This window comes from Azolla caroliniana, unplaced genomic scaffold, assembly GCF_043228905.1.
Source record: "Azolla caroliniana isolate FFs.n. ecotype wild unplaced genomic scaffold, voAzoCaro1.0.p SCAF_6, whole genome shotgun sequence".
Classification (NCBI taxonomy): domain Eukaryota; kingdom Viridiplantae; phylum Streptophyta; class Polypodiopsida; order Salviniales; family Salviniaceae; genus Azolla; species Azolla caroliniana.
In genome coordinates this window covers 2,149,357-2,162,175 of record NW_028230441.1, presented here as the reverse complement: position 1 = coordinate 2,162,175, position 12,819 = coordinate 2,149,357, and the positions used below count along the sequence as shown (strand labels likewise).

The 12,819-nt window shown below is 37.5% G+C and overlaps 2 protein-coding genes across 2 annotated transcripts in view; one reads left to right on the top strand and one right to left on the bottom strand.

The window, feature by feature from the left end:
- Positions 1-1,426, top strand: part of LOC147862513 (xyloglucan endotransglucosylase protein 1-like) — a 2,505-nt gene extending 1,079 nt beyond the window's left edge. Inside the window, exon 4 of the mRNA XM_087321105.1 lies at positions 1,234-1,426. Coding sequence (XP_087177231.1) covers positions 1,234-1,426 — 193 coding nt within the window. The remainder of the gene's footprint in view (positions 1-1,233) is intronic.
- Positions 1,427-5,278: 3,852 nt separating this feature from the next.
- LOC147862512 (U3 small nucleolar ribonucleoprotein) lies at positions 5,279-10,988 on the bottom strand. The gene is made up of 13 exons (XM_087321519.1): positions 10,329-10,988; positions 9,906-9,967; positions 9,756-9,813; positions 9,572-9,673; positions 9,342-9,479; positions 9,167-9,235; positions 9,055-9,096; positions 6,989-7,057; positions 6,824-6,895; positions 6,685-6,738; positions 6,464-6,605; positions 6,233-6,357; positions 5,279-5,535 (listed from the first exon to the last, which is right to left on the bottom strand). The coding sequence occupies exons 1-13, from the start codon at positions 10,968-10,970 to the stop codon at positions 5,449-5,451; spliced, it is 1,662 nt and encodes a 553-aa protein (XP_087177645.1). The 5' UTR covers positions 10,971-10,988; the 3' UTR covers positions 5,279-5,448.
- Positions 10,989-12,819: the final 1,831 nt, after the last annotated feature.

The following is a 12,819-nucleotide window of genomic DNA, read 5'->3' as shown; positions in this document are numbered from 1 at the left end:
GGTGGCGGTGGCGGTGGCGATGGAGAGAGAGAGAGAGAGAGAGAGTTAGAGTTTTCGGGCGGCGTTCGTGTGGCGTGGGGACGCCCGCTCTCAACGGCAGTCTCTCTCTCTCTCTCTCTCTCTCTCTCTCTCTCTCTCTCTCTCTGGCTCGCCGTTGGCTTCTTCTCCTTTCCCTTTCCCTTTCATTTCACTGGGACTTCGCTGACGTGGCCTGCGCGCGCCTTCCGCGGCCGCGTTTTCCTCCTCCCCCTGAAAAAATGATTTCTTTCTTTTTAGTCATGAAAATAAATACTATTTTTTATATTTATTTATACCTATATATTTTTATTTTTATTTTTATTTTTATTTATATATATAACGTCCGTTTGTTGTCCTTCCAATCGCCAGCAGCTATGTTTTTCCACCCATATTATTTATTACTCACTCTTTATTTATTAATAAATAATCATCCCAATCCACTGCTTCACAAATACTGTAGAAGAAGCAACAAAAAATAAAAAATAAAAATAACGCATCCCACTTCCATTTAACATACAATTATTTATTTATTTATTTATTTTAGACTATATATATACATATACTCTATGTATATCAATTAGTATTTATTTATTTATACTATATGTATATAAAATTCGGAACTAGATTCTGTTAATCCAACCAAGCTTTTCCCATGACATCACTACTACTATGTACATACATAAAACCCTCCTTCCTTCCCCAAATTAGATATCCTTATCCCCAGACGACCCACATTTAACTTTTTATCGGTTCTATACATGTGCGAGATATAAATACCATATGATTTTCGTGTATGCCATCTTCCTCCCCACTCCCCCGTAAGAAACATATACCAATCACGACATGAGCCTTGGCAGTGTCTTAAGTGACATGGCTGGCTCGTACTCCAACCCAAGCGTGTTCATGGGCCCATGTTGCAAGGCTAAATACACTCGAGTAGGATGACAATCATATCTTTAACCGTGTCACGTGCTTGTTGAAAAATGAGACACTCTTACTTGATGGCGTCGTTATGGGGGGAGGGGACCGTGTCGGAGCCATAGCAAAAGCAACTCTTACTGAGGCATTTCCCGCTGCGCAAAAATCCGAACATGGGTGATCTATACATGCCCAGATGAAGCTTGGGTGAAGCCATTGTTGAGAAATTAGCAAATGAGTTGTGGTTAAGGATAGAGGATTCTAAGAAATTCCAAAGTTTTGCGTGCTATTGTAAAGGGGAATAAACATGAACATCCTAAAAAGAGTCAATTGTCTGACAGACAATGTGAAAATCCTTCTTGAGCAACTAGTTACGATTGCAGAGGCCGATATGATGAAATTGATACATCAAGTTGATAAAATTCATGCACGATTGAGTGAACCTTATGTGCTTACAATGCAACAGCCCCTCGAGAACAACTATGCATAGTAATTTATTTCTATATAGTTATTGTAGAACCAAATCATAACAAATGATTATTAGTGGGGAGATTTGTATGTACATAACGCACCTAGCTTTTCTAACAAATTATATATATTTTGGAAGCAATACCATCCACCTTCTTTAGAAACAATATTCTTGAATCAACCTCAAAGATGTAAGAAAATTAAATTACATTGGCAATATATTTACTTCTTGATTCTTACTATTTCTTAGCTTCAAAGGAAAATACTTCCAGTGGTTCAACACGGGAGGAAAAGCAAGGATCAAAGACATAACGTGTCCTCCTTGCCAAATAAGAACGTGGGACACATACCTATGTCATTCTAGCTATCTCTATGAGACACATATTGAGATATTTCTAATTGATTGAGTGTTTGAATAGCAGGAAATTTCCAAACATGAGGCATGTATCACCATCTCAGGTCCCCCTCACCCCCCCCCCCCCCCCCACCTAAAAAAAAGTCTTAAGCATGATTCTTATCTAGTCTTAAACTGAACATTTCTTGCTTTTGAATCCAAAGCATATATCCCACATTCTTATCCATTACTCAACCCTCAATGGCAAGTTATCTGGTCTCGAGAAATAGGAGCATGTTCAATTTTTGTTTAATTGACTTGAAGAAATTTGTGTCAAATGCATATGCACTTTTATACACAACGCTTTCAAGGTTATCCTTATATATATAAATCATCTAAATTCATGTGGTGGAATGGTTTTTTAGATGTTTTACAAGCATACAATATGTATTAGCATAGTGGCAATTGGACTTCGTATTCAAGGTTGGCTGGTGTGGTGAAATAACAATAGGACGATGCTTAACAAGCGCATTTAGTTCACACGCAAATCAAACATGGCGAGCAAAAATCTCCATAATTTGGTTATAGTATACCCCACGTGCCTTATATCTTTGTATTCACAATCTCCTTTGTTAACCACATTCCTCTACTCACTTCATGGTGACTCCTCGGCATGTTGTTAATGGATATAAAGAGTCATGGGAGAAATTAATGATACATGTTTGTCCTTTCATTTCACATGCTAATAAATGAGTTGATTCCCTATACTTTTGATGCTTGAGGAATGTTTGAACAATTTGTCCTCGGGTTAGCCTTTTCCATCATTTGTTAGATGGTGATGAAGTTTGTCTAGAACATTTAAAATTGGACACTTCTAAACAAAATGTCTTTGTTTTTTATCTCACCTTCTCATAATTTGCAGAATCTTTAAAGTCTAGGTATGCAAAGTGCTAATAATGCATAACATGTCTGGTTAGTGGGAGGAAACTTGGGTTTGCTTATTGCTTTTTGTGAATCATTCTCTAAACGTTCATGAAGTAATTTTTATGGTATGCAATATTTGGGGGGAATGACTCCCTCAAAGTGAGTCAAGTCTTTTGGTTATAAACTTCACATGATCTTGATGCAATACCTTGTTCATTTCATCATTTAGGAAAGGTGTATGATATCCAAGTGAGGGCACTATTGTTGAACAACTTTGTCACTTGTGAGTATCATGATCCTTCTAATTGTTTTGTTGTTGCCATTTGTTCAATGTTTCAAATGCCTTACATGTAATTCTTTGAGGTGGGATGGTTTGAATACAATTAATGAGGCACATTATTTGGAATAATGCTCCTACCATCATGGAGAGTGTTGCTAACTCAACATCAATGATGTCATGGTGGTGGATGCTTTGTTATTTACCTTCCATGACAACATAATTATATTAGTGGATACTCTATGCGTGTCCATGTATGCATGGGGAGGTGTGGAGCCCATACATGTGCACCGTACACGAGGGCAAGCGTGACTATGGCATCGAATAACCATTCTATGGTATGAGTCTCTTAGAACTGTGTACGATGGCACTATTGATCTAGCATGGCTAGGTTGCATATCCTTAAGTGAGTCAATCTTTTGGCTCATTGGGTCATATAGAGAAGTGCATATTCATGCTTGTATTGTGACTCCAAGATATACATAGGAATCCACCACTTCAACTTGCCCTCGTGAAAGAGTGAAGACAACTTGTTGACAAATCGATGTATGTGGAAGATCATCGACTTGGTCTTTCTTAAGTTTATTCAAAGACCTTTTTTTCTCAAAAAAAAAACTTCTAGGACTTTGAGATGATATTGCAAGACTTATATAAGATTTAGAGAGTAAGACTATGTGAATGCATGTATGTAATTTGTTGATTCCCTTGCCACCTCCATGTATGTATGATGTATTCCACCACCTCATCGATTTAGAGGCCAAAAACGTGGGCATCCAGATCCTTACTTCACACCAAATATGATCATGATTACCCATGGAAGCTTTTGGATATCTAACTCATCCCTACACTTGCTCATATATATATATATATATATATATATAGCCAACATAATTTTAGACTTAATTTTGGATGTATAGAGTCTATGTAGGCAACATTCCCTTCGTAGAATATGAAAGGCTACCAAGCATCCATATAATAATTAAATTTGCATATAATTGAATCTATAAGACATCCATATAACAATTGAATTTGCACTTTTCATTGGTCCACCAAGGAACATAATGTAGAATATGATTGGTAGTAGAGAAGATTCTCTTAAATCCCGCTTGGCTTGGAGTTGCATCCCGTCAACTTCAAAACAAGAGTAGTTTTTTCTAAGCACCACTCCACAAAGTTTGTTGAGCATGTGCTTAATCAGGATAATTTGATAATTCTGTAGTTGGCAAGCCCCCTTGAACATATGATTAACAATCATATGGATGGTTTTTGTGTTGAGAAGCCCCTCTACCAAAATCTTATTGAACATGTATCCAAGGACAAGGGCAATTGAACTTAAGACATATGTGAGCGGCAGAAAAACCATCCATGTTGAGGGAATTGGATTGCCTTCTCAATATTGTATGAGGTGATGAAAGTGGAGGGTGTAGGGCAAGTCTCTAATGGTTGTTGTAAAGGGGGTTGATAAGGAACATGAGACAAGTTTGGGTTTGGGGTTCTCTTATGTCACAAGGCAATTCAATGGCCAAGTAATTGCTTATGGAGTGGTGGCATAAATCCCAATATTGTGCTTCCTCAGGTGTGTGCTTTTTTTGGCACATAAGCATTCACATAACTTGATATATATGATGGTGGTACATGTTCTCTGCAAGACAGCAGTGTAAATTCCAGGGAACATTTCTTTGATGAGCTGGATGCTGTCTACAACTTTACAATATCAACACATTTCAAATGGGATTTTTTTCCCAACAAAAATGGAGTGGAATGCATGACAAAGATTTCTGGCATGTTCAAATGCTAAAATTAATTGGGTTGTTATTTCACAGTTTTGGGCAGTAGTTAACTCGAAAACTTTTGTCATTCCTTCAACGAGGCTTTATTTCAGGAGTTTCAGCTCTACAATGCCCATCAGAGAAGGTAGTTACGATTAGGGGTACAGTTGGAAACAATGTTAGATCTAGAATAGCAAACCAAAATTTAGGTTCAAGCGAAAAATTCTTCAATTAGATAGAGGAACTATGTTTTAAGGCTGTAGCTGAGGTTAAAGGGAATACTTAGGGCTAATAATACATTTTGAGGATTTGGGTTATGAATAAATATTTAAGGTTGGAGTTTGGCTTAGATACGAAGGTTAAGGATTAGTGGAAAATTTAGGCTTAGAAACAAATCTAAGGTTTTAGGATTAGGGTTTAAGAAGGCATCAATTTTCTGTGGTTAAGAGATAAATGTGTGCAGCGAACTGCAATGTAACAAATTTTTTATGTAGCACCTCCATTTTGATGGTACATCCTTCTCAGCAAATGCCCATCTACAAATTTCCACGATATCCACATCCATCGAGGAAGAAAACTGCTTAAAGCAGTGAACAGCTCTTATAGGATTTTACTCTCTGGAAAACATTTTTATCAATGATCTCACTCTTCTTATGAGATGTACATTTTGTAATAAACAATCATATACAAAAACAACATTTCCAAAATTTTCAATCACAAATATCCTGACATAATTTCTCTCAAAGTTTAAGAAATGGAGCATGCAAATCCTGAGCCTCAACAAGCTGTTTCTTCCCATTTCTTGTTCCATCTAGTTGCTCGAACACCTGAAATTTATCATATCCAGGAATACCTCAGAATACAATTCAAGAAAATAATACTTCTTTAATCAGCAGGAAAAGAAGGTATACATAGACTCAGTAAGGTCGTGTATATTATCAGTGACGGATACCCAGACAGTTTGGATTCTGAATTTATATCTAAGAGTACACAGATTTTCATTATGTTAGCCTCTGGCCCCTTTCCATCTGTTAGCTATAAACATCTGCCTTGATCAATGTTGACTCTTCAGCAAACTTTATTCAAGCACGGGATGTACATGCCTTGTGGCTCAAAGAGTTATTGCATTCAAGTGTACAGAGCAGGGATGGCCATTTCCCCAAAGAGTTAACTGTGTCTCAATATAACCAATCTTGTGAAATAAAGATGCAGAGCTCTAACGTGAAGCAAGCAGCAATCAACTCTATAAAGCCCATCACGAGCATTAAGAAGCTTCAAACTAAAACAACATTATTGCGCATGTTACATATCATTACCAATATGGGCTGTTTTTTTGGAAATCATGCATGACTTTGCTTGCACTTATAATAGAGCATACATTTTCATATCAAAGGTATGTGAAGAGACCTCATTATCTAACCAGGAGAGTTTTCAATTAAGAGGCTACAAAATTTTGAACAAAACTACATTAGACATAGTATACGGCTTTTCATTATAGACACATAGTGGAGCAATTGAACTAACCTTTGTAGACTTTACAAAATCAGAACGTTGTGTTTTTTTGCTTCCTTGTAAAGACCCTTTGACTTCACCAGATTTATCGACTGTTGGTCCTGGCTTTTTGTTCAATTCTGTTCGTCTTTTAATAGCTATAGCAAATATGATAAACAGCAATGAATTAAGCACTCTTGTTTCAAATTCCCAGAAAGTACAAGATATTGCTTCTAAGAGATAAAATGTGGCCACATATCATACATTTAGCTTTTTCTTTCTTTCTTGCCCTTCGTCTTTTTCTTTCATCGCGACTTAGCTCTGCTTCAGCCTTTACAACTCCTTCACCAGTGAAAACTTCCTCAGGAGCAAGTAGTTGTGCGTCTGACACCAGCAATGGAGCAATCTGTGGTAGATTAAGAAAAGACAAACATTATTCATGCAAGTATTTACTCAGTCATTGCATCCAAAAATCATTGGCAAACCTCTTCCATGGCAAGAGCCGGTACATCAGGCCGTACAGTCATATCTTCTATTACCTTCGAGCATGACATATAAAATACATCAGAGTTTCATATAGACGAAGTTGCCAATTATAAAACAGGTTTATAATTGGGATCCTACCGGTTTGGGGGTAAAATGGAAGTGTGAGAGTGCATCTAGCTTAACGCATAAAGCTTTGAATAGCTGCGTAGCCTGTCAGCATGAGATGTACACATATATTTACATTTCACAAGTGATGTTAATCTCAATGTATAAATTCCATCCTAATACACTAGGTATACAAACCTCTTTCCTTATTTCATCTGCTTGAGAGGTTGGTGCAGGAGCAAGCCCAGTTGTTTGCATGTAATTGGTCTACAAAATTGAGATATGAAAACCAGCCTTAACTTTAGAAAGTGATAGAGGAGGTATATTATCACGGCATTATCTGAACAGTATGTGCAATGCATACTTGGGTAGTTAATCAGCAATCAGAAAATAAAATAAAAATTTCCTATTTTGCAATTAAAGTTCACTTTGTATAAGAGTATGATTGCATACATCCATGGTTAGTGACACAAATCCATTGTGCATCCTCAACTATCAAAAGTAGTGAATAGCCCAGGCTTTATATACATGTACGTTGACATTTACAGTATAAAACTAAGCCTAAATATCATCAAGAGATAGATTTTATGGTCATCCTCCAAGGCCAAAAATGGCCTATGGATGGATAGAGAGAAAGAGAGAGCTGTAGGCATGGTTATGAGCAAAGTCTGGGGCAGCAATAAAAATCTATAGGAAAATCATCACTAGAAAATTAAAACTTTACTTACAGTGCTTTTGGAAAGGCCCAAGCCTGAAACACCTTGCAAACCTACATTTTGTCTTCTGTTAACTACATCAAGTTCAGCCATATCTCTGGTAGGTCTAATAGTCTTGAAGAGGCCATTTCACTTCATAACAACTTCTGGGGATTTCTCATTATCCTGAAACTTAATGCTAGTAACTTCTAGCAAAGGAGTTCTCATAATGGCGACTGTAAGGTCAGACTTCCGTAACATTAATTTCCTGAATCATCGGGACGAGGAATCACTTTAGAACCAGCTAAAAACGAAGGGAAACTTTATCCAATGTGCAATTAAAGAGGACGCTCCCAAGTTTCTATGCATCCAAGATAGCAGTCAAGCATGCTCCTGACTTGACAAGCCCAATAGTAATTCTTTCACATTATTTTCAAGTTGAGGTATCTGAGTTGCATCTCTTTTCTGATGTAAAAGCAATCTTGAACTCCATTAAAGGCTAGGAAAATATTAACGTGGAACATTTTCCTTGATAAAAGAAGACAAACATAACCTTGGAATATTTCTCCTTGAAATGCCTCACTTCCAACACTAAATGTTTCAGTCAGAAGGTTGAGGTGAATCAGACCCAAGACTGGAGGCATTCAGGAAGCTACAATCAATGATAGAGACCCAAGAATGATCAATTTGTTTTTAGAGAATTAATTGAGAATGTCTGCAAATTTCAAACTCTCTTCGTTTCATCTGTAGACCAATTGGAACTTTGAGACTGTTAATTCAGGTTGAATCCCCTGAAGTGTTGATTCTAAGCATAATTTAGAAAGTGGGAGAAAGAAAGAAAGATATTTCCACAGTAAATATAACTAAATTAGTCAAACTGCATAAGGTACCAAATAATCTCATTAGCTAAATAATCAAAGATAGAAAGGTCTCTGGAGTGGGGGTAGTACCTTCAGTGTCTCGTGATAATAGCCTTGATTTTCAATAACAAGGGGGGTGGGGCCATAACAAATTGCTATCACCTGATTTACTGTAATGAACCCCTTTCAGACATTCTAACTGACAACCTATTGGCATAGCCCTTGATTTACTTTTAACATGAGATGGACAGACAAAACTCGACAAAGTCTCTTTGCGGTTTTTGATTTCTCGTGATAACAGTCCCAATCATTGTTTGCCTTTATATTTCATTACCATGCATAAGTGGCCAAATCCTTTATAAAAGCATTCTAGTATCTGCTCCCAATTTATTTAAAAAATGTACAATGGCAAACACAACGTTCCCCTAATTCTACATCCCAATGGGACAAGTAGCAAATATGGTCAAAAAGCATATGTGAAGCTTGTATATGCTCTTCCTATAGAACTAAAGGAAACCTATACCACAGAGAAAATAGGATGCCACTCCGTTACTAACTTAATAAGTATTATAATTTATCTCCCTCATAAAGCACCACATCAGAGACAAAGGAAAATATTCCTTGTTTAACTCTATCAAATTCTAACAAATTAACTGCTCGGCATTCAGCAAACAAAAAGTCAAATGATTATACATCAAAAAAATTATACCTCGTAAATTTCTGCAAGCCCCTTCTTACTCTTTGTTTCATCCTGCAAAAAAAATAGCCATTTACTGATAGAACGAGAAAACTCTCTGTTGGACATAAAAGATGAGGCATACCAACTCAACCACTTCTTTGGAGGTAGAAGTTGAGAGGGAAGGGTTTCGTTGCACATCATCAAAATTATGCTGCAAGGGCAGACAGACATCATTGAGTAATCAGTAACCCATTGTCTACAAAATATTAAAGAAATGAGGTATTAAAGGTTACCGAGAAACAATAGGAAGGCTATACCTCAGCAATGCGTTTCCGGATCAAATCTTCTAGAGATGCAGTTGCTTCCTCTGTTATGACTGGAGGGGGTCGAACATTGTGTTCAAAATCAAGTTCCACCTCTAAAGCACTGTTTTTAGGTCTTTTAGGTGCTGAAACCTATACAAATGAAATACATAAAATGTATGAATGTTCTACGTCATGAAACATCTAAACATTTTAAGTTCAATTTCATCAGAGGTAAACATTACCTCTCCTCGCATAGTCCATACATCCGATTCAATATTAGCTTTCTCTAATTGCTCAATTCGTTTTCTGACCTTGGCAACTTGTTTTTCATGTGTAGTCAGAGTCTGCCAAGAGTTTCAGAGTAACATTTAGCAATGGAAATCCGCAATAAGAACTTCATAAGTTGATTTAACATCAGGTTGGGACCTCATCTACAGCGTCAGACTTTTTTGTTTTTGATTTGTCCTTGAAGAAAGCGTTATACCTAGAGAGGCAAGCCTTTTAGGTTAAATTCATTGCACAATACAAGCAAAAAAAAATCAAGAAGATAAATGAAAAACATCGCATCAAACATACTTCAATCCTTCTTCAAGCTCAACCTCACTGTTGTCTTCTAAGAGCTCTTCTCCATCATCCATCTGCATCATTTGATTTATTTAGCAAGTACAAATAAGATACCCAGGGGTTGGCCAAAGTCATTACAACCAAGACATGACAATAAGCACGCATTTCTACCAAGTAGCTGCAATTTGGTGCACAGCAGTCATATATTAAGTCAAAGTTAACCCCTGGCTCCTTCTTCCTTCATGATAGAAGGATGTAAGATGGATCACATTCCCTAATATACATGCATAATGTGTTTCTATGCATATGTTCTTGTGTCAGTCAAAATGATTCATTCCAAGCAGTTGAGCACAGGAAAGCTGAAACCAGAGGCCTTCAACATGGTTCGAGTATAGTGCAATGAGTATATCCTTAAAAGGGGTAGTATATCCTTACATCTATGTATTCGCCTTCCTCTTCATCCTCTTCCTCATCATCATCATCATTCCCTGGTCCATCATCAACGGCTTCAGCTTCATCCAAAAATTTCTTCATGTCTTTGAGCTTGAAGAACTCATCCTCAACTGCATTATCCCCCCCAGAACCAGATTCATCATCATCTTCTTCTTCATGGCTCTCCTCATCCTCCTCCTCTTCCTCCTCCTCTTCCTCCTCAACTGATTCAATTTGGCTTATCTCAGCACCTTCTTCCTTGCGTTCCCTCTCAATTATCTCGAGTTCCTCTTCATGCATACCAATTTCGGAAGTAGCCTTGGCAGTGTCAATGAGCACGACAGAGTCGGTGTCACGCTCGATTCGCCTAAGGATGCGCCTGGCCGATGCAAGCAAAGGTGTGGCTTGCATATCGATCTGCTGCCAAATTTGCTCAGGGTCGAAATTGTGGACGAGCAAGTGTTTGATTGGACACTGGGAAGCAGGGGCAGTTGAGGAGGAGAGGGCGAATAGGAACTGGGATGCTGCTTTTGTGCGGAGGGAGAGGTCGGGGTGGGGCGCAAGCCATGCAACAGGTTCCGTCTGCTTAAGGAAGGATAGCGCTGAGGCTCCTCCATCTGCGTCGCCCTCGACCATGACAGACATATCCCTCCTGCCCTGTTCCTGTTCCTGCTGCTCCTCCTTCCTCTTGAGGTTTAGGAGGCAGGGGTTCAGAGATTGAAGTTTTCTCCTTCTGATTTGGATTAGGGTAACAGTAACATTAACAAGCGGGCTATTTGATTGTGACCCAATATAGATAGCAGCATATGCATGCACCCTTCTCTGTTTCTGTCTCTGTCTCTGTCTCTGTTTCTGGTGGGCGATTTTGTTTTAGTTCACAATAGAAGAGATTGGAAACATGGCCTTTGTCTCTGTCTCAAACGTTGTTCATGGCGGCCATCGTGAATGAATGAACACTTCTCTTCCGGCCATCTCAAACACGTCTCAGCCGGCCATCAACACTTCCGTTCTGTCCCATTGACCAAATGTAATTCACATATGTATGCACATTGAAGGCTACTCTACTCGTGTAGTGCATTATTTGAAGCAAAATACTTCCTTCTCTCTAAACATCTCAATCCGCCAAACCCACTTCATATTAAATATGTGCATGACAATGTTTTTCATCCTTTGCGCCTCAATATAACTACTGTGACATTTCAAAGCTAGCCTAACAAATTCATGTTGCAACTTTTTACCCATTTCTTGATGTCTAGCACTCAAAACAATTCGAGGGAATTTTGCTCTTACTAGCTATTTATATGTGGCCTTCTTCATTCTTTTATGTGTGAACACCTCTATGGGCTTAACACCTGAAGCATAGCTTTATATAAGGTGTTGCCTTAAGAGGGTTTTCTGAAATTTAGCCGTGCACTAACTGGGAGGTTGTCACCTCATACTTCCACGGATTAGGGTTTTGTGGGAGTTCCACCATAAAGAACCCCACTTCTAAGAAAGGAGAGAAAGTTCATATTTACATACATATAAGCCATTGTAAGGAACATGAGACCAAGTTATGGAACCAACAAATAAAATGAAATCCACTTTTGGTAAACACACACGCAAAAGTTTTGGTAATAGATTCTTAGCCAAGTTTGTCTCTTTTATTGCTTCTTTTTCCTATTAATAAATAGCAAAATATATGTATTCATCAATCCTTGAAAGGAGTTTTTGAATAACTTGATAAACATTCCAACAAACCCTCAAGTTCTCTAAAAAATCAATCATTTGCAATCGTTGCTTGTTTTTCCAATTAGCAAACATATGTGTCCCCCAATTTTACATATCCTTGAAAGGAATTTTTGAGTAAGTATGGTTAATAAACATTCACCAATCATTGAGGTTCTCTCTAAAGTTATTTTTAAGACTAATTGAAATTGAAAAGGGAAAGAGTACATAAATATTCGATGTACTAGATGGATACCAATGATTGGTTTTCAACACATGAAGTCAACCCAACCATTAAGGTTCTATTAAGCTACTTTTGAGACTAAATGAAATCATAAAGAAAAAGAGTAAACAAGCATAGGATGTGCTAGATGAAGACGAATGATTGGCTCTCAACAACATGAAGTCATTAAGAAACTTAATTGAGCAATCAATTTCAGTAAATGTTGGTTGCAATTTTATTCACTATTTGTGCTAACGAACATGGATGAGTGCTTTCAAAGTAGTTTTGCATGACAAGAATTTCAAACAATAGAAAATCCTGAGTTTGAGAGGAAATGCTTGTACTCCACAAAATGCTTGTTATCACATATTCTAACAACTTAGAAGTGATCTTAACACATAGTTGTAGGCAGCTTTATGGAAGATATCAAATTTTGTACCATAGTACATACATAAATTGAAAATAACCATGAATTATATAGTTGGGCAAATTACATTGCCCTTCTTTTAAAAACATTTAAACCCTTGGAAATACACAGTTCAGGGTTAAGGGTTTTATGATTAT

What these genes read in the sequence shown, in the direction of transcription:
- LOC147862512 (XM_087321519.1), bottom strand. Translation starts at nt 10,970, where the DNA reads ATGTCTGTCATGGTCGAGGGCGACGCAGATGGAGGAGCCTCAGCGCTA. An exon ending in TCCATTTTACCCCCAAACCG is followed by an intron (nt 6,739 to 6,823) that starts GTAGGATCCCAA and finishes TCATGCTCGAAG; the next exon opens with GTAATAGAAGATATGACTGT. An exon ending in CGGCTCTTGCCATGGAAGAG is followed by an intron (nt 6,606 to 6,684) that starts GTTTGCCAATGA and finishes AATCTACCACAG; the next exon opens with ATTGCTCCATTGCTGGTGTC.